Source organism: Mustela nivalis (genome assembly GCF_964662115.1).
Source record: "Mustela nivalis genome assembly, chromosome: 1".
Taxonomy (NCBI): domain Eukaryota; kingdom Metazoa; phylum Chordata; class Mammalia; order Carnivora; family Mustelidae; genus Mustela; species Mustela nivalis.
Genome location: NC_139020.1, coordinates 194,489,386 through 194,515,438, shown reverse-complemented (window position 1 = coordinate 194,515,438; position 26,053 = coordinate 194,489,386). Strand labels below are relative to the sequence as shown.

The 26,053-nt window shown below is 49.6% G+C and overlaps 2 protein-coding genes across 5 annotated transcripts in view; both read right to left on the bottom strand.

Moving 5' to 3' along the window:
* The window catches only part of LOC309858957 (store-operated calcium entry regulator STIMATE), a 52,278-nt gene extending 30,316 nt beyond the window's left edge, over positions 1–21,962 (bottom strand). Inside the window, exon 1 of one of the 2 annotated variants that reach the window (XM_082719322.1) lies at positions 21,665–21,962. In XM_082719322.1, coding sequence (XP_082575448.1) covers positions 21,665–21,824 — 160 coding nt within the window. In that variant the 5' untranslated portion in view covers positions 21,825–21,962. The remainder of the gene's footprint in view (positions 1–21,664) is intronic. The other variant, XM_082719321.1, reaches the window with a different exon arrangement.
* A 1,415-nt stretch (positions 21,963–23,377) lies between these two features.
* Positions 23,378–26,053, bottom strand: part of SFMBT1 (Scm like with four mbt domains 1) — a 127,292-nt gene continuing 124,616 nt past the window's right edge. For all 3 annotated transcript variants that reach the window (XR_014314614.1, XR_014314615.1, XR_014314616.1), the window contains one exon: positions 23,378–24,038. The gene's annotated coding sequence lies outside the window, so the exon portion shown is untranslated. The remainder of the gene's footprint in view (positions 24,039–26,053) is intronic.

The window sequence follows — 26,053 nt, the reverse complement described above, 5'->3', positions numbered from 1 at the left end:
AGCCCTGTGAGACCCGGGGACACGCTGGAGGAGGGACGTGTGAGGCCTCCAGCACGCAGAAACTGAAAAAGAGGAGCGGGAGACCTGCAGATACTCCTAAAGAGGGAGGGCTTGTCCGTGTAACTTCTTTCTCCACACTGATGGAGGCACCACACATAAACAGGCTGGGGCTGGCCTGGGACAGTGTCCCTGGGCTGCTGGGGACCCTCCAGGTCTGGGGAATTCTGAGACACGCTTCCGGCCTGTGTCACCCCTGCACTGCTGACCCAGACTCCCTGGCCATAAATTTTGGAATTTCATTTGATCTCAGAGGATGGCGATGGGTGTGGTTTTTTCCCTATCGACCCACAGATGACTTGGAAAGTTGGCAGTGGGTATTTTCGGAATATCTATCATGATTTTTAACTGTTTATACACCGTGACCCAGAAACTCCACTACTAGGATTTTCTTCTTTAGTTGCACTCACACAAATGCCCAAAAATCTGTGCAAAATACTGCAGCACTGATTTAAAACCACCTAAATGCCCATCATTGGGGGACAGGGTTAAAGGTAAATTATCATCCAGTGGAAATCACCGTTAAAAAGCAAGGAAGAGAGGGTACCCTAGCATGCGTGGATTTTATGGCTTATCCATTATACCTCAACAAAGTTGCTTGAAAAGTGAGGTGAGTCTGTCTGCAATGATGCAGAAAAATGCTCATGTTAAATGGAGGGAAAAAAGGAAGTCACCAAAACAGTAATGTGTCACGGAAACCTACTTTGATTTTTTTTTTTTTTAAATGCTACATACAAACAGAAATTTCAAGGCACAGGCACTGTTACCTATGGTTAGCTCTCTAGAGGACGGAATTACAGGGAACTTTCACTTCTTATACTAGTATTTCCATAAAGTTTTAGTTGTTTACAAAGAGCATGCATTAATTTTGTAGTTAAAAAAGGGTCTTAAAAAACGGTTACTTGATGGGGAAAAAAACTTCTGATGCTAAAAACAATAATAATTATTTTTTTAAGATTTTATTTATTTATTTGACAGAGAGAGACAAGTAGGAAGAGAGGCAGGCAGAGAGAGAGGGGGAAGCAGGCTCCCTGCTGAGCAGAGAGCCCAATGCGGGGCTCGATCCCAGGACCCTGAGATCATGACCTGAGTTGAAGGCCAAGGCTTAACCAACTGAGCCACCCAGGTGCCCCTAAAAACAATAATTTAAAAAATGACAAAATTACAACATCAGATAATTAAAGGCCTTCCTCAAACCTATCTCACTAGCAAATCTCCTTCTGAGAGAAGAGCTTCCAGCAGGCAGAACTCACTGGACATGGACAGCACCTCTGCCCCTGAAACCTCATGGTTAATCACACAGAACAGGACACGGCCCAGAGCCCAGGGCTTCTCAGAGGTAATGTATGCGGCTCCTGGCCCAGCCCCACCGCACAGGGCGACCCACAGCTCAGGCAGCCGGAAGCTTGCCTGGCCACTGTTTCCCCTGGTCAGAGGACTGACCCGCCAGCCCCATTCTGCAGGGCTGCGCTCCACATCGCAAGATGGATTTTCACCCTTGTGACCTAAGGCTCTGAAGTGATGCCAGCTCAGCAGACAGAACATATGATGGGTACAGAGAGGGCTCTCTTGACATGGTTTTCACACCTGGGATCTGGAAGGAAAGGGTACAGATCCAGCCACAGAGCCACACATCAAGAGTTAAACACAGAAGCCAAAGGACTGAAGACAAAGCTGCCAACTCATTTAACTGGGTCATTCAACTCCGAGACTCTGACCAGGAGAAAAACCCCAGTGTACTACGTTTCACACATAAAGATGTTCGCGCTCGCCCTCTGACCTCCTGCAGCCATATCCTTTAAGTGCCATTCCTAGGCAGTGGTGAAGGGGCCACCCAGCCACCCACCTCACTCAGCTGGCAGACCTCGGGAACATTCTGGGAAGCAGTGTGAGGGCAACGGCTGAGGACTGCTTCACACCCGGCAGGCAGGGCCCCTGACTGTACCCTGCTTCACCTTTGAAGAAAAACAGCCTCGTCTACTGCCCATACCCAAAATACATAATTCATTCGACGGCGTCCCTGGGAGGATGTCAGAAACACCTGATCTGATGAGGTTTCACCGTCGTGAGGAACACTGAAGGCTCGGGCACTGGACATAAATAGACCCAGCCACGCATCACGCCCACCCTAGGTGGTAGACGGGACTATCCCTACTTTTGGACAAAGAAACGGCATCTCAGTGCAGGTAAAGAACTTTCCAAAGTCCCACAGGTGGCAAACACTGATCAGGACCAGGATCCAGGCCTCACTGCTGACCTTCAACACCCCCCCTTTCCCTGTTAAACAGGTTCCAAACTTGGTCTGAGTTTAGCCTCGTGATACAAAAACATAAAGCTTATGAAATGCACAACTCTACGTGCAATCCAGACAGCATTACCAGATGCCAAGAACAACCTCCCAGAGAGGTAGCTCAGAAAATTTAAATACAGGTAGACAAACAATTCAAGAACTTGACCCTACACGGAAGGTGTCAGCAGTGTATACCTCTACAAAGCATGCATGGTCCAAAATTTCAAGGCTTGGGGTAAGAAGTCAAATAAGTCTTAATTCAGGTTAATCTTGGGAAGGTTTGGCTGTCAAAGTTCATCAGGACACAGAAGGGGCCACACAGGCTGAGGCTGTCCCAGGTCCCCTCTGCAAACCCTGCCTGAGGCTGCTCCAGCCACCCCCTGGCCTCCCTGAGTATAGATCAGGCTCCTGGGCAACCCTGCGCCTCAGGCCGGCCCAAGCAGCAGGGAGGAGGAAAGCCCTGCATCTCCCAAGAGTGTGCAAGCCCCTCCTCCATCACCATATTCCTCTGCCACCTTGCACCGGCCGCTGCTCTGGGTTCTGTGCTCCTGGCTGTCATGGCGAAGCGGCACAGTTAGCTGCGAAGGTGAGTTCCCAGAACAGAAGAGTTCCCTGTCTCAAGCTGCAGTCTGGAACAAATCCCTTGGACAAACGGACGAGCCTCTGTAGACACGTCTGGGTGGCGTGGGGAGGAGGCAAAAAGAAACAGCAGCAGGACTGGGCTGTGGTGGGGGAAGAATGACGGCCCGGGAGGCAGGACGCTGGGTTCATGTCTGACCTAGCCTCCGACCTACTGTGAACCCCTCCTGTGCTGCCTTATAGAAGTCCTGCATTAAGTCACCTGTATTTTTCCAATTCTAATAAGCAACAGTAGGGTGTGAACTGTCCTACCTCCTCAGGGTCACCTGCTCTGGAGGTCAGTGAGCCACAGTGGGCCTCGGCGAGCTCCCATCTATTCAGCAACTCCCGTGTACCAGGTGAGGCACCTTACCAGCTCACTTAATGCTCGTATGGACCCATTAAGAAAGGTAATCAGCTCCCTCATTTGGAGCACAGGAAAGAATGTCCCAGCATTCACACATCACCTGGGCTGAGGCCGCCCAGTCGTCATGTGGCTCCGTGGTCTCCTGTGAGAGAACCAGGTGTTCAACTGGCAGAAGGTTCTTCCCCTGGGACAGGTGGGGGCTTTGCCCTTGAATTTTATTAGCAGGAGTGAATTAATAAGCAACCTCAACAGAAAAATTAGGTGCAGCTCTTCTCTTGATATCAGTTAAGACCTTTTCCTGAGGTTCTCAACCCAGGCCAGTTAGCACCCCGAGTCTTCTCTTTCCCAACAATCCAAGGTGTGTAATCAACCAGAACCTCAGCAGAAGAGAAGTGACAGACTTTATTTCCTCAGCCCCAAAGCCTGGGAATCCAGGAGCAGAGCAGAGAGCGGCTGAGGAAGCCCTCGTCTCCCTCCAACAGTGAGCTGACCTCAAGGGGGCTTGTGACCTTAAGCGCCCAGATCATCAGGCCACTAGGAGCTCAGACATCTGCAGGTCCTCCTTGGCGGGCAGGGGGAGTCCAACCCACAGTGGTCTGGTGGACTCTTCCGGTGCCTTGGGTTCTGCTCAGAGACCTCTCCTCTCCACACAGAACAGGTGGACAGAGTGAGAGGAATACATCAGCAGTGCATACACCAGTAAAGGAGGAGGAACATGTAAAAGGACCATGGCCCTTAGGATGGGGAGCCCAGGCTACCCCAGGAAAGGCGGGTCTGAGTCAACTTAGGATTCCTCAACTCCCAGTGTTCGCTCTGTCCACCTGCCTGCTAGGATCCCTCCAATCAATTCTCCTTCCGAGAGGGCACTAAGAAACGACCAGACTGTGGCCTGGTGGTCACAAGAGGCACTTCCAAATTTTTCTGCATCCCTTGTCCGATCATGCAGATTGCAGAGGGAGTGGCTGCAGGGATGAAGGCTAGGCAAGCAGCTTGGCTGAAGAGCAAGTCAAAGGGAGGTCTGCCTCCATCTCTCACCTTGAGGCCACCGGACACCACAGCTATAGGTACTGAGGGAAAGCCATCCGCGCTGCTGGGTTGCAGAGAGGGGCCTGCTGTGGGTGCTGTTCTGGGACTGACTCACAACTGTGTTGTCCTTGGTTCCAGCCTTCTTAGAAGTCTAGAACGAACATAAATCAGTCTCAGAAAATCACAATATGCTGACCCTGCTATTTACCATTTCAAACAGGCCTGCCTCTGCCACCTCTGGATGAGAAAGGTCAGACACAACTCATGAGGCCCTGGGAGAGAAGGAGGCGTAGGGCCTTACCAGTCCTCAGACCCGGTGACACAGCAACAGTGCCAGCAAACACGCTTCCTTTGGACTTGCTGTCTGCCAAGCTACCCGCAGGAGACTTAGGTAATAAGCTTACCACACCTAATGCCACGCAAGAGAAGCCAGAGGCTGTACCACTCACGTGGGCCGGGAAGTACAGAACGCAAAGAAACCAGAGCACTCCGTTGGGAAACGACCCAAACAATCCAATACAAGAATCAGGAGACAGGTGACCACGCCTGCATATATGCCACGGGCAAGGGAAGACAGGTGGCCAGGGAGAGGTGGATGCTTCGGGCAGTGAACAAAGACTCTGTACAAAGACCCTACAGGGGACGCCTGGGTGGCTCAGTTGGTTAAGTGACTGCCTTCAGCTCAGGTCATGAGCCTGGAGTCCTGGGATCGAGTCCCGCATCGGGCCCCCTGCTCGGCGGGGAGTCTGCTTCTCCCACTGACCTTTCTCCACTCATGCTCTCTCTCAAATAAATAAAGAAAGAAAATCTTAAAAAAAAAAAAAAAAAAAAAAGAGACCCTACAGAACAAAGCTATATACTAAATACAGGCCAGAAGTTTAGCACTTCTTCCCTCTTAGCATTGACATATGAGCTCCTTGGGCTGCTGGTATCTTTGAAAGAGGGGTACAAAGGAAGATCCGTCAAGTGCATCCTTATAAAAATCATACTAAGAAGATCAAACACAGGTAAAAAGTCACGAACAAGTAGAATGAGTAGGCCCCATTCAATTATCAGTCCTTGTTTTCCTCCCACACGTAACTCAAAGGCTCATTACACAAATTAGTTTGAAATTTATCTTGTTCAACAATCTAGTGCAGACTGTAGAAACTCTGATTTCCTACCCATTAAAATACACGCGGTGAGCAACGCGGTTGGCTGGGCGAACAGAATATGATGCGCTGCTCCTCCGAGGCCCGTAAGACTAAAGCAGCAGCCAACTCTCATCTTGGCGGAGATGTTTGCTGGCATCTCTGAGCCTGCTGCAGCCACCTTCGGGGGCTTGCCCCACTCACCAAGGTGAAGTCTGTCCAGTCAACAAGCTCTCGCTTGTCGTAGAAATACCTGAATCAACCCTCTTTGGCCACCCGGCATATAAACCGGGAGTCATGACTTACTGGTTCAAGCATAGATCATAGACTCTTGGTGAGTAGCGTATCAAGTCTCAACTTCTCCCATCTTCATCTTCACCGTGTTAGTCATGGACCACTGTGTAACAGACGGCTCCACAACGCAGCGGCCTAAAGCACGGACCATTTATTCTCAGCTTACCTGGGTGGTTTTGGCTCGTGGTCTTTTGTAAGACTGCAAACTTAGAAACCACGGGAAGCCTTGACTGAGGTCGGAAGAGCCACTTCGAAGAAGCTGCACACACACGGGCACTGGCTGGACTCCTCAGCTCCTTGCGGTGAACGTGGGCCCTTCCAAAGGACTCCTTGAGTGTCCTCCAGACATGGCCACCAGCTTTTCCCAGAGCAAGTAATCCCAGAGGGAGCGCACCCAAGACAAAAGGTGCAGTTTTTTTTTTTTTAAGATTTTATTTATTTTACAGACAGATCACAAGTAGGCAGAGAGGCAGGCAGAGGGAGAGGGAGAAGCAGGCTCCCTGCTGAGCAGAGAGGCGCCCCAAAAGGTGCAGTTTTTAGCTAACTTAGTCTTGGAAACAACACACTATTGCACTTCTGCCATATACTGTGCGTCACATGGACTCACCCTGATGCGATGCGGGAGAGGAGACACAGGGTGCGGCTAGCAGGAGTGGGGATCACTGGGGTCTGTCATGGAGACCGGCTGTCCTGTGCCCTTCTATGTTCACAGGGCATTTTTACTGAACGTGGAACAGATGACCCTTTTGGGAGGGGGCGGGGGGGCGGGACTGAAGCTATTCCTTTGCTTTTTGATTCTGTCCCAACCAACGCGGTCATGCTCTCTGCTGACCGACCTAGCTGGCTATCACGCTCCAAGGCAGGAAAAGTGAACAAGGCACTAGCAGCAGTCACCAATGTTTCTGTCCAACCCTACAGAAACTTCCCCAATTTTACTTCAATAAGCAAAAAAATGTTTCCAGCTAAATTCAGTTTCTCACTCACCCAAACAAGGGGGTCATTCTATCAGTGCAACGGCGTCTGCAGACAAAGGGAGCATGGACCCGAATGACGCCATCCACAGAGGGGTACCAAGAAGGGCTGAGGGCCTGGTACTGGCACCCTGCTTCAGCAGGGCAGGGCAGATGGTCCCGACAACAGAAAGGAGGCCCCGGGACCACGTGACACCCCCCGCCACCCAAACGCACGGCCTCTTGGAGCCCAAAGCCATGCTACTGTGCTGGGGCTCATTAACGTGGTGAAAGGAATTTCTTAAAGTTAGGAAAGCAACTCAATTTCTCCCCAAATCATGTAATTCTTACCATCAGACATAACCCCTGAGATTATAACTCAAGTGGACAAAATCTGTTAAAAAAAAAAAAAAAAAAGAGTGGGGGCTCAGGAGCTGAGTTGGTAACGCAGTACGTAAGGACTGGAGCCACTTGCTTTGGGTAAGGAAGGATCAAAATGCCTTCAATCCACTTTTTTTTTTTCCTGCCTTCATTTATAAAAGCTATCCCCCCCACCCCACCCCGTATGCAGAATCCTGGGTTAAAAGGTTTTACTTTGCACTTAAAAGATGTTGTTCCCTTGTCTTCTAGCTTGATTAATCTGACAAAAAGTCTCTATCAGTCCTTATGTTTATTTCTCTGTATATAGTGTCTTTTTTCCCTCATAATGCTTTCACAATGTTCTTTTTATCACTGTTTTTCAGCAATTTGATTATGATGTGGCTTAGTGTCATTTACTCTGTGTCCATCTGCTTGGGGTTTATGAAGCTTCTTGGATCTTGGATCTGTGTGTTTATACTTTTCATCAGCTTTGGAAAATGTTCAGCCATTAGTTATCTTTTTCTAAGATTTTATTTATTTATGACAGAGAGATCACAAGTTCGCAGAGAGGTAGGCGGTGGGGGTGGGGAAGCAGGCTCCCTGCAGAGCAGAGAGCCCAATGCAGGGCTCCATCCCAGAACCCTGAGATCACGACCCGAGCCGAAAGCAGAGGCTTAACCAACCCACTGAGCCACCCATTCGCCCTCAGCCATTAGTTTTCAAATATTTTTTTCTGCCCTTTCTTCTGCCTCCCCCAGAAATCCAATTACACCTAGGATCTCTGATCCTTTCCCATGGGTCACTGGAGCTGCTTGTTATTTGCCTTTCTTCTGTGTTTCATTCTTAGTTCATTTATACTGACTCACTTTTCTCCTGACTATAGGTCATAATTTTCTGCTTCTCCACCTGTAATTTTTGATTGGAAGCCATACATTATGACTGCCACACTGTGAAGCAACAGGATTTTGCTGTTTTCCTTTAATGAGGACTGAAGTTTGCTGGGGTGAGCACTTACGTCTGTGAAACAGTTCGACCGTTCTGAGGCTTTCTCCCCCTCTCTTTTAAATCAATTCTGAAGTATAATTTACATACCAAAATGCACCCATGTTAGACACAGTTCAAGAGTTTGGAGAAATGTGTATGCTGATGTGACTGACCCTCGCTACCACCAACATACTAGTTTCCATCACCCCCTAAATTACCTCCTGTTCCTACCACCGCAAGGCAATCGGCTTTCCTCACTATAAATCCCATTTCTAGAACTTCATAGAACTGGAGTCGCACAGTAAGAATACACTTGAGCTGGATTCTTCCGCTCAGCACGCTCACCCATGGTGTGGCATGTGTCACTAGCTCATTCCTTTTTGTGGCCGACATGTATTGCCTTGTTCAGATATACTATAATCTGTTTATCCATTCACGTGTTGATGAACATTTGGATTGCTTCCAGTTTGGGGCAATTATGAATAAAGTTGCTATGAATATTTATGTACAAGTCCTTTTGTAGCCCTGTTTTCTTTTCTCTTAAGTAAATGTCTAGGGGTGACATTGCTGGGTTGGATGGCAGGTCTAATTTTCTTTTCTTTTTTTTTAAGGGTTTCATTTTTAAGGGCGCCTGGGTGACTCAGCTGAGTGTCTGCCTTCAGCTCAGGTCATGATCCCAGGGTCTTGGGATTGAGCCCCGCATTAGGTTCTCTGCTCAGCAGGATGCCTGCTTCTACCTCTGCTCCTCCTTGCCCTCCTGCTTGTGTGCTCTCTAGCAAATAAGCAAATTACACACACACACACACATATATAAATAAATAAATCTTAAAAAAAAAAAAAAAAAGGATTTCATTTTTAAGTAATCTCTACACCCAGCGTGGGGCTCAAACGAACAACCCAGAGATCAAGTGTCACCTGCCCCGCCAACTGAGCCAGCCAGGTGACCCACGTGTCATTTTCTTTTTAAGAAACTTTCGGTTCTCCAAAATGGTTTCATCATTTCACATTTCTTCTGGTAATATATAAGAGTTTCGAAGTTCATACTCTCTTTAACTTTTGGTATGGTCAGTCTTTTTGATCGTAGCATCCTGTGGGTACACGGTGGAATCGCTGTTTAACATGCATGTCCCTGATCGCTAGTGATACTGAACAGTTTCTCCTGTGCTCACTGGCCAACTGTGGGTCTTCTTTAGAGAAGCGTCTATTCTGATCCTTTCTGATCATTAAATCATGTTGACTTTCAACTGAGTTGTGAGAATTCTTTCCCAATCTATGGCTTACCTTTTCCTTTTCCTTACAGTATGTTTTGAAGGTCAGAAATCCTTAATTTAGATGTGGGCCTAAATTCACCCCCCAAAATTTTATTTATTTATTTATTTATTTATTTATTTAATGGGTGGTAGGGGACCATGAGCAGGGGGAGGGGCAGAGGGAGAAGCAGGCTCCCCGCTGAGCAGAGAGCCCGATGTGGGGCTTGATCCCAGGAACCTGGGATCATGACCTGAGCCGAAGACAGAGGCTTTAACCCACTGAGCCACCCAGGCGCCCCTCTTTTCTTTTCTTTTTTTTTTTTGTAACAGTTCAAGCTTTTTGTGTCCTAAGAAACCTCTGCCTATCCCAAGGTAACAATGACCGTCTCCTATTACAGTTTCCACTTCCACATCCAGATGTGCACTGTAGTTCTGCTGTTTCTGTGTACGGTATCAGGCTTGTTCTCAAGTTGTGTGCCCCTCTCGCCCGGGTAGGCAGCCAAGTTTGCGAGGGGCTTTATCAGAGCAGGAGGAGCTTCAGAGGTGTCTACCAAATGCCCCTGGTGTTCAACAGGATCTCACATCTAACTGCACAGAACACCAGGAGCAGTTCAGCTCCCAGCTTCCCAGCAGCTGTCCTTGGCTTTGCCCCGAGGCTTGCCCTACGCACGCACAGACTCATATGCAGAACGAGACTTGAGACCGCTGAGCAAATGTCTAGGGCTCTTCGTCTAGGTAGCTCCTTTTTCTCCATATTGTCCCTGGAAATTCCGACTGCCTTGGCTTCCTCAACTCTGCCTTCTCAACTAGGCCAGGCCGCTGGGCTCTGCATGGGCTCCTCCTCACTGCTCTAAGATCTGGAAACTGCCTCCAGCAGAACGTTTCAGAGGAGACCACAGGGCCTACCTTATCATTTTCGGTCCCTCAAGGACCATTATTATGAGCCATCTGTCGCCCAATGTCTACGAACAGTTGTTTCATATGTTTTCTGGTTGCTTCTAGAAGAAGAGCAAGTTCTACACTACTGACTCCTTCACTGGCAAAAGTCTCTTCACCCACTTTTGTAGAGGCTCAAAGGCCACATTTAGCCACATGGGACAGACTGCTCTGATTTTAACAAGTCCTGGACTCCAATCTCAAAAGGAAAAGACTTTGGCTTTTTCCTGGTACACCTGCCAGACCTACGAAAGTGTTGCAATGATGCTCTGAGTGAAAAACCAAGCAGGTGAGAGACAGTGTAACCTGATGGCATTGAAGTGGTCCATGTTAAGAGGCTACAGGAAGTCCACCGAGGTTAGAGAAGCAGCATCCCTATATCATGAACTACACATGAACCCTGTGCACAGCAGGCAGGCGGAGCAGTGGGGAGCCCCGGCACTGAACCAGTATTCCATTTAGAGGCTGCCACAACCCGAGACACTTCACTTAGCCTCTCTGTGCCTAAGTTTCCCCAGATATACAACAGGATAAGAGGAGTACCCACTTCGGGTGGCTAACGTGAGAAATAAATGAGTTACGTTTATAAGGTGCTTACAGGGCTTGAAACATAATAGGCACTACACAGTGTGACCCAGTATTGTTGCCAAATCAAATGGGCCACGGCCCCTTCAGCCAAAATTCCTCAGAGCCTGTGGCTCTGACCTCCCAGCCAGGGGAGGCTTTTCAAGAAGACTGAAAACAGAACCTACATTTACATGTTCTCAACATATGCCCTCGCAATTTAGTAATTACAAAGGGAAAGATGTTAACTTCACAGTGGAGAGACCTGGGGGAACCACCTGGCTGCAGTCATCAAGAGAACTCTGCCAGTACTGGGAAAAACCCATGTCAGGTGCCGTGGGGTCCCATGCACTGAGGAGGTCACATGTAACCCGAATGGAATCATGAAGAAACATCAGACAAACCCCATCGGGGACATTCTACAAAACCACTGGCCTGTACTCTTCAAAAGTATCAAGTCCAAGAAGGACAAAGACAGGCTGAGGAACTATCCCAAGACCAGCCTCCAGGTGGGGAACACCCAGCACTACACAGGCACCAGCTTGGCCCCTAGGCCAGATCAGGCCAAGGGAGAGGCAGAGGTCATACCTGTGCAATACAGACTGTCCGTCCTGCAACATAACCATCTGGGGAAGTTTCCTGGAAGCAGAGGAGGATGTGGCTGCGTGGGGAGGAAGGAGAAAAACATTCAGGGGCAAGAGAGATGTGGGTAAGGGGAAGAGGCAGGAACGGGTTCGGCAGGTGCAGTGGCCAGGAGAAGAGTAGCCTTGGGGCACATGGCCACATCCAGTGTCCCAGAACGTAGCTGTTCTTGGTCTAGGCTACAAGGCAGACCATGGGGGATGAGCCGTCTACAGCACAGAAGGAGCTGGGAAAAGGAGGGCCGGTTCTGGAGCCTGGCTGTCCTGCAAGACGCCAGGACACCACCTTAGTTCGAAGCAAAGAAGGACTCCTGGTATCTATGGCCACTGTGAGAGAGGACAGAGGAGCTCCTTGGTAAGGTCCCATGGTGCCCGGTATGAACACCTCAGGAGAGCAACCCACCCATCACACCCTCTCCTCACCCTCGTGCCTCACTCACATCAGCGCAGACCGAAATCCAGCCGAAGCCACGTCCACACTGGCCCAACCTGAAAACTTCCACTCTGGGGGCGAACAAGCTCACTAGAAGACAGCTGCCACCGTGCACATCATCCCATCCACAGTAGTGGCCCTTGAACTACGGTGGTCCATAGCAAGACCACAGTGCGTTTGTTGGCTGTTTCCCTGAAGACGTTTTTATCTACCTGGGGTATTAGTAAGTTATTTACCTTAACACGTTGAAAAAGAAAAAATCCATACATAATCTGCTGAGTGGTCTGAGAAGCAACCTAATATTCTTCTTAACTCTCCTTTCATAAAGCAATTTTTTTTTTGCCAGCAATTGATCAGATTTCTGACAGAGAAATCTGGGGATAGAATTCCAAACCAGGGTTCTTGACAGAGAAAACACATTCATGCAGACCTCCTCCACTGTGTCAGCAGGACCCCAGCACCGGTCCCCCGTCATCGGCGTCTCTTTCCCACACTTCTGGACCCCAGTTCCCTGCAGGGCTCAGAGAGGGTGGGAGCAGCGGCAGTGAAAACAGCAGACCCACTATCTTCAAGTCTGCTGCGTCCGAACAACCTGCAAAAGTTTCGGGCCCCAAATCCCCACCTAAATAGAAAACCTGCTCTCGCCCCCTGACGCCGCCTCGGCCAAGATGCTGACAGGGCCCTCGGGTCTGGGCAAGAGAGGTGGGGTGCCCTGCTCCTGCAGGATGGAGTTACCAGCTTATGAAACTGGGCGATGCCAGCGCCTCACCTCTCTACATCATTTTCCATGTTATTAAGTGAAAATGTCTTCTAAGAAAACGGAAAAGTGGGGCACGCCTGGGTGGCTCAGTCGGTTAAGCGGCTGCCTTCAGCTCAGGTCATGATCCGAGGGCCCTGGGACTGAGTCCCTCGTTGGGCTCCCTGCTTGGCAGAGAGCCTGCTTCTCCCTCACCCTCCCACTCTGCCTACTTGTGCTCTCTCTTTCTCTGTCAAATAAATAAATAAAATCTTAAAAAAAGAAAGAAAGCAAGCAAGCAAGAAAGCAAGCAAGCAAGCAAGCAAGCAGAAAAGCCCATAAGGAACACTGATGAGCTTAAGTGGTTAGAGCCTGGGTAGTTCAGTCAGTGAAGCCTCTGCTTTCAGCTCAGGTCATAATCCCAGGGTTCTGGGCTCAAGCCCCATGCCCGGTTCCTTGCTCAGCAGGGAGTCTGTGTCTCCCTCTCCATCTACTCCTTCTCTCTCTGCTCTCTCTGCTCTTGCTCTCTCTCAAATAAATAAAACCACACACACACAAATTTTTTAAAAAATTAAAAAAAGAGAGGCTAGAGGAGCCCAGGGGCTAGAACAAAAGCAGGGGGAAGCGGGAAGAAAAAAATTCTGAGCAAGGGGAACATATAAAAAATATAAGGTTGGTTCTGCTTGTGTCCCGAGCTACTGGGCATACAACTTGGTCCATGAAAGAGAAAACTAAAGACAAACTGTGAAAGCTCTTGACACCTACCACTGACTGGGGATAGGAAAAGCCATAGATACTCAACACCAAGACTTTCAAAGTTATTTTAGAGTCAACAACACGACAGCTGAGTTCCCTGGCGAGCATAGTGACTCTATCTCTCCTACCCCTGGGTGCCACTCCACGCCACCCCCCCCCCCCAAGCACACCCCAGTTAAGACCCAGCCTCACACAAAGCAGCTCGAGCGGAGCCTGACGGTGGCACAACACACCCTTTAGGACGAAGAGGACCCTCTAACTCAAAGGAAATGTGGGAGGATCTGTCATTCGCTAAGACGGGATTGCAGTAACTCAATTTAGAACTCTTGTCATCACAGTCACAAAGGTGATGTCAGGGTTGGCCATCCTGCTGGGGTAGGTACAGGATTTCCAGAAGGTGCTCACACCTGGCCTTCTCCTAAGAGACATTCTTCAGCAGAGCCCCAGCCCACCAAAGCCTGGGACCATGCTCGCAGACCAGGCCTTGCCCGCCCTGGCCGCTGTCCAGAACCCAGGCCAGAGCCCTGCCACCTCCACACCTGGGTGCAGCGCGGATGGTCACCAGCAGGAGCCAGTTCACGGGCATGAGCTGCTCCCTCTACGAGCTAGTGGCAATGTCTCTGGAGCTGGATGGTTGGTTCCTCGGGGGGCACCATGAGATCTAAAAAGGACCTGATAAAGCTGCTTCAAAGGAAATGCTGGCAGAGAAACAGTCCAAAAGGAGCACCAGGTAAAGGCAGAAGCTGACTTGCCACCCAATCATTGAACTCACCCTCCTTTATAAGCGCCAAGCTGTAGGACAAGGGGAGGCTGAATGGGAAGGCTGTCTTGAAGCCTCTTCCTGGAGCCTCTGTCCCATGCTCTCCAGGCCCCCAGACAACCGCCCTGATCACGACCTCCTGTGGCCCCTTGGCATTGCCACCCCCCCTCCCCGTGCTGTGCTGGAGGAAGGCTCCCCCATGGACACTTCCCCAGCCGCAGGCAATCCACCACCACCTGCGTACTGTCCGGGCAGCCCACTCCAGCCAAGAGCCCCTGGAGGCTGGGATGCAGGTCTTGGCAGTCCCCTGTCGAGGTAGCAGCCAGACCTTCATAAGCCCAGCCAGGGCGTCGCTCTCATCCTTCAGGGGCACGTACTGACTGAATCTGTTCTCTAGGGCTCCCCTGAGAGTGCACTGCATCACCCCCAAACTGAAAAAATGCAGTTCTCAACAGATACAACTCTGCCCCCGCCCCAGGACTCTGGGCAATGTCTGGAGATATTTTTATCTGTCTCAGCCTGGGGGTGGGGTACGTCTGGCACCCAGTGGGGAGAGGCCAGGGACATGGCTGAACACCTGACAATGCATAGGACAGCGCCTGCAGCAAAGAATTATCTGGCCCCAATGCCAACAGCGCCAAGTTGGAAAAGCCGGGGTTAGACGGAACACTTCCCAGTAGTGGAGGAGTCCAAGAGGCTCCCAGACCACCTCTGCGCATCCGTGAGGTAAAGGATAACTTCGGGGTTCTCCCCAACGTAAGGCTGTTAGCCACACTCCTGCAGCACCAGGGAAACAAACTGTGAAAAGCAGCAGGTAACCTAAGAGCACTGAGAGCCGTGCAGAGCCTCCTCACCAGCTATGGAACCGACTCAGCTATACTCCCTCCCTGGTGCTCCAGGAGGCTCAGTCCCCAGCCGGGATGGCTGTCCTCAAGCACCGGGGGAGAGTCTGCACAAAGGCCCAGGCTGGGAGAGCGCACCTCAGGTAGAGCTCAGACATGCACAAAATGACTCGTAAGTCATTTCAAATGTCTACTTTCATGCTATCAAGAGCCATAAAACTGAAGTTCCACATTAACACTTCGGACATAAAAAAGAATTATTAAGAAAGAAAAATCAGACTTGTTTGAATGGGAAAAAATGAGATGAAGCAGCGAGGGCTTAGGGTCCTCAGAGAGTGCACCTGTGTGGAAAGGGGCCCAAGGAGGGCAGGCAGGGGTAGGGGAAGTGGTTAGGAGGGTCTGGAGTCTGCTGGGCCTGGCTTCCATTTCAGCTCTACACCTATTAACCAGGCTCGTGTTCGCTGTCCTGGTTCTCTCTAGGGTGCCTGGGAAGTACGTCAAGAGCCAGGCACAGGAGCCAGTACAATGGGGACTGGGTACAGAGCAAGCTTCCGGAAGGACATGGGTTCTAGGGGCCAGCACCATGCCCTGACATCTCTGGGGGCAGAGAAGGCCGGGGCCTGGGACGCAGGTCAAGTACCTGTATCCAGCCTGCCCTCAATGCCCAGGCGACACTCTGTAGGTGAAAACAGGTCAGGGTGAGGTGAAGGAAGGAGAGCCTTACCTCTACTAAAAGCCACCTGCTCTGGGTACAAGCTAATTTGGAATTCACCAGCATTGTGCTGGTTGTGTTCAAGTTTTCTACTATTATGCAGTCCACGAAAGGAGGGCGAAAGGCAAAGATGTTAAAAGGTACAGATGTTGTGCAAACAAGATAGCAAGGGAAATGTTTAACCTAATTCAGAAAACAAGTTACTCAAGCTCTTCGATGGGACTCTCAATGCAAATACTGTAACAATGAGGATAACTGAGGGCCCGACACGTGCCAGATACTGATCCCAGCTTCCTTACATTCTTCCTAATCCCCACAGTCCCAGGAAAATTATTTCCATCCTTCTGGGAAGCAAAGAGAACAGTCGGGAAATACAGGTAGGCTACTCAAGGGCACAGGGAGGCAGAAGCAGAAATGGAAGCCAGGTCCGATTGGTTTCAGAGCCAGGGAGCCTGCTATTTTTAACCACCTGTAAAATTCCTTCAAAGAGACTTCATCTTCATGCAAATATTATACTAATTGCAAAGGATTTTAAACAGATCATTAAAGCAGTGGAGGCTGGATAGGCCCCTATAGGGCAACGCTTGACAAACAGAGGTATTTAAAAGGCTAAAAATGCATTTCATTAAATTATTCTACAACCCAGACTGTCCTCTAATTCAGACAACTCCCTCTGGCCTGATTTTACTCCAAATTAATTAAGTTTTACTATAAATAGAGGAGATCACCATTATGGATACATGCTACCAGATAAGTCAGCGTTTAGAAACCCTGAAAACTCTCTAAATAAAGATTCCTAACCAGCTGCCACGCGAATATTGGCCGTCCTCCCTTCCCCTGTGGGCACAATACCAGCCTGGGACAGAAGAAGGGATGTTCTTCCTCAGCCTTGGCTGGCACTCTGGAGGGAGCAAAGGAAACTGGTATTTACTGAGTGTTGGGTGCCGGGCCCAGAGACAGGTGGCTTCTCTCCTGAGCTCCAGCTCCAGGGCGGCCACCACTATGTCCCACTGTTCTGTCAGGTGACCACTGAGTGAAAAGTTACTGGGGAATAGGATATCCCCATAATCTCAAGGGATAAGCCCCCCAGAAATGATTTATTCACTGCAAAGGGGAAAGCATACCTTTACAAGGGTGAGATCCAGAGACCTTCACCCTTCCACCAAGTAATGACCTTACTGTTACTGATAGCAGGGCCGCCTGAGGTCACGTGCAGCCTGGTATGCTGTACTAGGAAGCACGCAGCACTGCCTACAGAGTGTTCCTGGTGTAAGAAAGGTTACCTGAATCTAAAACCCTTCCCAGACTGAACTCAGGGAACACAGGGGTCTGTGAAGCAGCTCACACACCACCACAAGGAAATACCCAGACAAGCCCAGAACACAAGACGCGGCATCTTCAGAACAGCAATATTAAAAAAAAAAAAAAAAAAAAGGAAAAAGTGTGTGTGAGTGAACGTAGGGGGAGGTTGTTCTACAGTAAAAATGACTTCAAAACACAACTAACACAACATGTGGCCCTTGACCGCTCATGGTTTTTAAAGACCCCAGCTCTGAGACACATGGGGCATGTGGGCAAGTGTGACTGTGGGCTAGCTGTCAGATGACCTCGTGGAGGTATACATGTTCTTAGGCAGGATCACGAGGCTGTGATTATGCAGAAGATTGTACCCCTTCTCAGGAGACTTGACTGGAAGGTCTTAAGAGTGAAGTGGGATCCTGGCTACAAAGTATCTTCAAATGGTCTGGCAAAAAAAAAGGAAAAAAAGGTATAAAGAGATAAATGTGGCAAAACATGAGCAATTTCTGAATCTAGGTGGAGGGCTGATATTGTATTATCACTGTATTATTTCTCTTCTTTCCTGGATGTTTGACATTTTGTGAGGTAAAGACTGGGACAGGGTAGGGAGAAGGCACCCCAGGAAGGGTGGCCCCCGCAGGTCTGTGTGTACTGAAGACACAGGGAGGCCGGTTCACCGTGTGAGAAAAAGAGCAACTCTCGTAGGAGATTGAGATTTCAAAGCTGGGCAGACTGGTGTGTGATGTACCTCTGGGTCTCAGGAAAACTCTCATTTCTCAATTTTTGTGAAACACCAGCATGCTCTTCCAGCCGGCTAATCCCCACATCTGTAACACGGAAACAGGCAGGTAGGTCTATCCAAGCTCTCAAACCGCTTGTGTTAAAAACCGATTCTGTCTATACTGCAGCCCAGAGCTCTGTGCAGGGTGAAGGAGGCTGGTGTTTGCTGTGCACCACACGTCCTGAGAGTCAACACTCCCGAATGCCAACGCACATGCTGCCTGACACCGACCTTTGGCTGACAGGTGGGCCACGGCCCTGCAGTGAACAGGGTGCTGAGCTCTGGGTGTGCTGTGACTCCAGCCTGAGCGACTTTATCGTGTCACAGACTAGAGATAGAGCCACCAAAACCAGATGGGCTGTTCAGCAGGCGGGTCATGACAAGGTCCCTCACTGAAAGCGTTTCTTTCTCCTCAGACACCAATGCTTTGCGCTGACGTCCCAGAGAACCCGGAGGACCCAGACTGGGAAGTCCCTTTGTAACAAGCTTGCCTCTGAATGGGTTCAGCTTTTCTCACAGGTGGAGCCTCTAGGAAGCTCTCCGCTTAGGAGGTGAGACCTGCTGCCATGTCTTAGCTGATGCTACGACATGCCCGCGGATGCCGGCTGGGGAGGGTCTGTGTGTTCACGCAGCTTGAAGAAAGGCTACATACATCACCTGGTGTTCTTAACTCTCGGCCGTCTTGGCTGAGACCAACTGAAAACCCCCACACAGAGCAAGCACCAGCATGAGAAATCCTCGTGAGAATCAAAATCTTCTCTCTCTCTCTCTCTCTCTCTCTCACACACACACACACACACACACACACACACACAAGAATACATATGTGAAGTCTTCCTCCAGGACAAAACCCTCTAGGGCAAAAAACACAACCACCTGTAAATGGAGAAAAAAGTGATTTTTCTGTGCAGGAAAAAAAAAAACAACACACCGTAAAGACACCAGTCTGAGGATTCACTGAATTCAGGGATGTGAAGTGATGAAAAATGCCTCAGCCTATCTGGCAGGGAAAGGGGTGCAGCCAATGCAACAGAGCTGGTCTGACAGGAAAATGGAACGGTACCTGCCTGCAGGACAGAGGAACTGTCAGAAGAGAGAGCCAACGAGTCCATGGCTGAGGTGGGGGAGGGGGGCACAAACGCACCCAGGAGGGAAGACTGTGACCCCAAAGAGGTTAACTTAAAATTGCTCAGGAGAGATGACTGCTATTTAAAATATGCTCGATGGGGTCACCTGGGTGGCTCGGTTGGCTGAGTATCTGCCTTTGGCTCGGACTGTGGTTCCAGGGTCCTTGGATTGAGTCCCGCATCTGGCTCCCTGCTCATCTCCCTCTGCCTGCCGTTCTGCTTACTTGTGCTCACTTGCTCGCTCGCTCTCTCTCACTGTCAAATAAATAAATGGAATCTAAAAAAAAATTAAAAAAAAAAAAAAAAACAACATATGCTCGACAAAGAAAACAGTGGAACTGATGAAGGATGGGGTGGTCTCATCTTAACACACCAAGACGTCCCTCAAGAGTAGCAAGCGGGACACCTGTCACGGGAGCCTGGCCTCTTGCCAGCAGCTGTGCCTGACTGGGGAACCGATGCTGTGTCTGGGAAGACAAAGCCCGGGCAAACCAAACTGCTCACACGTGCATTTCCTAGAAAGCACCTCCCCCTTTTCCATGTCCCCAGCAAAGTCACTGCAAAATGTGATGCAGCCCCTGAGAGATTCCCTCCTCACCCCTGCAGTGCCAAAGGGGAAAGCCCCACCGTTCTCAGAACAGAACCGACAAGTTGAAGAGATCATCAGCAAGGGCAGACAGGGTTCTCACTCCTCCACCCCTTCTCCCTGTCACCGTCCTCATCACTGTCCCAGGAACCGACGCCCATTGCCACAGGCACCCTCCATGTCTAGGCTTACACTGAGCAAAAGGCCGCTCGGTAGTCTGGTCTCTGCATACAGAAAGCACCCACTGCAGTGGGGTTTGCACACGTGCTCACGCTGAAGATTAAGCAAAGTGAGTTATGTCCCTGAAGACTCCAGGGCCAGCGCCATCACTCTGAACACGGGCAACCTGGGACACTTCTCAGCAGCGAGCAACTCTGCCCCGTCATAGCCACATTTCCCTCCCTGAACCACGAGTTCAAAGCCTCAGGAGTAAATGGGGCCATCAGCAGCAATCAAATCCACGGAAATAGCCAGAGCTAGGCTAGGAAATCAGAAGTTAGAGAACAGAATGCAAAGTAAGCCTGTAGTTCCTTCAGAGAGAAAGGAAGGCCAGCTGGGGGGGAGGGGACAGAAGTGGGAGGGGAGGGGAGACCCACACACAGTTTATGCCCCCAAGTAAGCAGCTGATTTTGGCTAAGTCGTCACAAATTATTACTGTGGGAACAAGTGGGTATTTGTTCAGCTGCGAAAATAGCAAGGCAAGTAGAGACTAAAAAGGAAAGAAAGAGTGGCAAACATAAACAGTCGGGCACTTGAGGTAAGGTTTACCAAGGCCAGGCAACCAGAATAAGTGTCCTCCAAGAACAGCCTCTTCGGGGTTACCTGCATGAAGCCTGGGAGAATTCGCTTAAGCAAGCCCCGTGTTAGGACAAGCAAAGCTGTAACTCCAGCAAGTCCACCCTAGAAGACAAATGCACACAGCTGCAGGATCTGTCCCCAGTGCAAAGCAGCATACTTTCTGCCGAAACTTCCACTGTGCCCATGTGAGCACAGTGGGGGAAGTTCTGAGATCCCGTCATTCTGGAATTAATGCCTCTGTACAGATCGTTGTAACCTTTCCTTCCTCCAGGATGCAATCACAGGGGCGCTCCTAGGCCCACAGCCAACTGAAGCCTCCTGTTACTGTAATCAAGGGAAGGGTGTGCACCAAGAAAACAACACAACCCCAAAATGCACGACGCACCTGACAACTACGGTGGAACTTCCAGTTTTCAAGAGGGGCCATCTGGGGCTTTCTTTTCCATCAGGAAACTCTCAAGAAAGGGCCCCCAGGGACTTAGCACAGGGATTCTGTGACCTCCCAGACCTTCTGAGCAGCATCCTTCACTAAGCCACTAGGTTGCCCGAGTCTCATGGAAAGGAAGGAAACTTTAAATACGAGTAATAGAGTGGGTTGGGCAGGGGAATAGCCAGGGGAGGCTTGAGATGCAACTTAATTAGAAAAGCCTGGGCCAGAGATGGAACAGGTGGACCGGTTCAGGAAGTAAAGAGGGAAAAGAGGAGCAGCAGGGAAGAAGGCAGTCTGGGCGGGTCCTGCTCCAACCAAAACAGAAAATAAAGCTGGGGGAAAGGTGGGGGAAGCGAGGCAGGAGGAAGTAGTACTGGGAAGGCAATGCATGGCCTTACAATCCAGGTATTGCAAAGGAGCGGGATTTAAAAGCCAAGGGGAGTCAGCAAATCTTGGCGGAGTGAAGGAGCAGGAAAAAGCCCAGCATCAGACTGGGGATTTAAGGATGCGGGTTCAAAGGGCGAAGGGGAGACTAGGGAGGCTCTGTGAGGGGGCACAAAGGATTATTCCAGCTGGGGGTTCATGACGCCCGGCTGGGAAGTGCAGTAGCCTTAATTCGCGATGACAAGGTAGCGGGACGGCGAGTTTTAGGCAGTTACATCGGAAGAGAGGCGTGTGCGGGCTGTAGGAGAGAACCAGTGACCCCTGACTAAGGGCTGTCTCGAGAAGGCGAGGGACTCAGGACCCTAGGTCCTGAGAGGGGAGGGAGCTCCCGCTAGTCCGGGAATGCCCAGCCTGCGCTCGCGGACAGAAGGCACCCGAGCCAAAGGGCCCGGGGACCCAGGCCTTAACTCTTCTGGCAGGAGGGTCTCCAAGGCGGGGCTGGGCCTGCGGTGGTCCCACAGGGCCTCAGGAGGGGCGGGGGTCCCGGACTCACGCATCAATGTGCTGAAGGCCACGACGCCGAGCAGCCCCTGCAGGAAGATGCCGAAACTGTGCATGAGCGCGCCGCTCTCGCAGCGGCCCGCCCCGGACGCGACGGTGGAGGGCGGCCCGCCCGGGAGCCCGCGGCTCGCGTTCCCGGCGGGGCCCTGCATGGCGGGCCTGGCGGAGGGGCGCGGGGCGCCGCGGCCAGCCCGCCCGCCCGGCCTCGCTGCCTGCGGGGGCCGCGCCGCCGAGCTCCAGGCCGGGAGTCGAAGCCGGGAGCCGGTACCTCCGCCCCGCGGCCCACTCGCCGCCGCGCGTAACCCGACGTCTGAGACCGCAGCGCCTGATTGGCTCGGCCGGGCGTGGGGGCGGGCCTCGGCCTCTCCGGCTCTCCCCTCCCCACCATGGGCGGGGCTCCGGCTGGGCGTGGGGGCGGGGCCGTGCGTCCAGGCCGCAGGTAGAGCGGGGCAGGTGAGCGCCGCTGCTCGAATGTCGGTGAGCCGGAGGTACCTCCTTCTCCTCCTCCACCCTCCCCTCGCCGAGCTCCACGTAGGAAAGGCAGGAGCCCGGGACCATCTGCGACTAAATTCTTTTCCTTTCCAAGATGAAGCCCTCACACCCTGCAGAATTTATTAAAAATGCTCCTGGATTCCACCCTCAGATTCCGATTCAGTAGTTCGGAGACAGAGCGGGATCATCTGCATTTTCAGTCAGCATCCTAGATTATCCTGAAGGAGGCGGTGAGGAAAATAAACCGAGACTCTGCCCACAGGCATATTCCTTCCCATCCAGACGTTTGGCGTCCTTCTACTTTCCTTGTTAGTACGAATATTGTGGCCAAAAGCTTATCTTCGTCAATCAGGCCCCAGTTGACTTTTTTTCTTCCCTAAACATTATGTAAATAGTCATTTTAATCCAATCAATGTCGTTTAGAAATATACAAGGTTTATACTCAAAACATGTCAACATATCCCCGTCTTGTTAATTTTGAACATGCTTCTTAAAGCCAAATTGTTGGTAATCGGCAGAATCTCTAAGGACCCCCTCCCTCCACACAAACCTGTTTACTCCCACCCTTGACCCTTTGGAACCAGCTCTCTCCCTCTACCGGGGCCTCTAGTCCCTGTTGTCTCATGGAACTTCCCAAGCCCCTCTGGCTTTTCTCCAGACACCTCTTGTTGGTGCTCTCCAGTCCCTAGCCTTCCTGCTGCATCCACGTAATGACCGTATACACATGGTATTCACTCCAGTAGACACTGGGCTACATTTGTAGGACAAGAAAAACTGTATTTAGGGAAATTTTCCCTAAAAGATAGCCACCACGGAATTCCAATGGGCTAAAAGCTTACAAAAGCTTTCTGGGTTAACAGGAATTAACCGGATTATCCAGAGAACAAAAGTGCTATTGGCTCCTTAGAGCCAATTCTTTAGCCCTTCTCTTAGGATGCACTTCACAGCTCCTCTGTCTTAAATGGCATTCCAGCTCCATGTACCACTCTTCCCTTTCCCTGCAGAATGAACTGCTACTCGTGCTTGAGGCCCGTCTAACCTCCCTCTCCCTGTATGGCTTCCACGTGACCTTGTGTCTACTGCTCCATTAGAACTTCTCCAACTGCTCCAATAGACGGTGGTACACGTCTCTCTCCCACACCTGAGTGTGAGTACTGGTTTTTATTCACCCTTGAATCCAACATAGTGCCTGGCACAGAGAACATGGCAACACTTTTTAAATTAAAGTGAATTTTAATTTATAAAATTTAAAACTCTCCACAAGTATTGACCATGGGAAAATACAGAAAATCAGGTTAAGAAAATAAATAGGCCAGGGAAAATTGTGTTACCGTCTTTAAGTCTAAGAAGGTCTCTTATGGGGATACTCAACAGTTACAATCCATGTTCAGAGGGAACCAGGTAAGAGAATGAGTACTTAATGCAGGAGAGACTGTGGGCTGGTATAAGACGACTGTTAATTGATTGAAGATACAGGCAGCTTAAGGAAAGTTGCACACAGAGCTGAAGAATGAAGTTTTTGACAGAGCACTGCTCTGCACACCCAGATGTGGAGGGATCCTTAAGGCCCGTTGCTGCTGTACCAAGGCAAATGTAGACAAAGGAGAAGCATTCTTCTGAGATCAGGGGCAGATTCCCCAAAGCCAGGAGCAAAGGTGCTATGGGGAAATTCTGCTCCTCCTACCTTTCCTGAACTACAGTTAAAAAGTACCCAAATCCAGAGGATAAAGATTGGACAGCAGGAGAGGGGGGAGAATTCTGGAAATGTAAATTTTACTGAAGTAGAAAGAACTTTCTTCTCCTTTCAGAGATGATTCTGAGGCCCCACTGGAATGAGTTTTGAAGGATTTACTCTGGCCAAGATGTCTTCTTTGCTGTCAAATGAAGTTAAACATAGCTTAAGACGTGTTTTAATTCTTACAACCACTTAAAACTGTTATAATATACCACAAGTTCTTATACACTCTTATTTACAAAAAAACAAAAAAACAAAAAAACCCCACACAGAATATTCATCCAAAATAGTTATTTTTTAATCCCTTGAAGTTATACCCATCAAACTGGATGGGAGTTATTTTATAGGTATTCTTGTGCATATTTCTCCTTAATTATACTTTACCCTCATAGCATAACTTTTAAAATTAAGAGAAAAACAGCAAGCAGGAAGGATACAATGCAATATGCATTTCATTTTGTTTGAAACAAGCAGCTTAAAAAAAAAAAAAAGGCTAGCATAAACAAAGTGCATCAGTTCCAACAAGTTAGTATCAGAAACAGGCCCAAGGACGGTGCTGGAACCAGCCAGAAGTCCCACCCTAGCAGGCCTCTGATTGTCTTTAGAGAATATTCAACCCCCCCCCCCAAAAAAAAGAAAGAAAAGAAAAAAAGGAAAATAAATGAAAGCTTAAAAATCTCGAAGCATTCAAACTATACTTCCCTAGAGCCTTCTTATAAAAGGAGATAAGGAACTGTCCAGTTTTAGCTTTGTCTAAACTTTGTACAGGACCTTCAATCATCTGCTTTGTGATTTGATTTGCCCCCAAAGCCTACCTTCATCCTTCCAGCACTATTTGCCCACCTCCATTCTGCCAAGCTAGGCATGCAGTTAGGTTGACTATACCATGTAGAAACCCCTTTGGACAGAGTTTCCACACATCCTGAGACTAGGCACCCCCACTGGCAATGGCGGCATCATCTCACCAGGCAGTATCATCCTTTGTCCCCAAATAGCTCAGGGTCCACACTTGACTGCTAGTGTTGAGGACCTGTCCACCAAAGCTGTAGATTCTCTTTTACAACTGTGCCTTGTGAGAGGCCATAGCACCAGGACAAACCCAAATGGTGTGGTAAGTCAGAGAAGACATAAGGGGATGGAGTTTTAGGCCCATTTCTCCATTACCCCCTGCTGGTTTTGTGGGTTCTTATGAAAAATCTAAGCATTCTGAAACACCAGAAGCAAGAAACTCTCCAGGGCATTTACTGCCCACTACCTTCATATCTTCACCCTGCAGGCTGCCCTCAGAAGCAAGGCTACCTCCGTGGTCTGGGACAAGTACAGGGAAACCCCAAGTAAGAAGGCTTAGAACCAGATCTGTGGACTGGGCTTTGAGTTTAGAACTCTTCTGCAAAAACTCCACGTCCGTAGGTGGCTTGCTTAGGTAGATTCAAATTTTCAGAGTACGTACTTCTCATACAAGGGGTGAGAGTCATCAAAATTCACTAACAGAACATGGTAAAGTAAATCAAGTCATGGAAGAATTACAATTGCATGAAAGGGACTGACTTCTTTTTGGCTTTGCAGGAGACTTTGTTCTACAGGGTTTCTGAGAAAGCATCAGGACCATGACATGCACTTATTTACAGTGGACCCAGGACCAAAGACATTCAAATTTTAAAAAGGGGGGTCCCTGGTTCCCAAGATTTGTACTTCACTTGTTAGTGATGTCTTTTCCTTCATCTTCCTAAGGCCAAATGATAACATAGAACTCTTTTAAACTTACACACACCCACCCACACACACACACACACCCCATCCCTAGTATATAGGACCAGTATTCAAACCTAGTACGTGTTTCCACTGTTGAGACTAAGCTCCTAACATCTCTTTCAGAGCTTCTGTGGGCATCAATCAAACCAGTGAACGGGGTCTTCAATACAAGTCTTTGGTGATAGGCGCCAAGTAAATATAAGTATCTGTGAGTTTTCCCAAAGCTCCCATCTAGATAATTCTTAACTGTTAACAATTTCCTGATGTTCTGTGTGTCCCCCAGAAATACTTTTTGGCTTGGGAGAGGTGAACGGTTCTGAGTCCTGCCCTAGCTAAGTCCTCCTAAAGCTTTTAATCTGTATTTAGGTACCACATTAGTAACAGGATTAATAAAACAGAGTG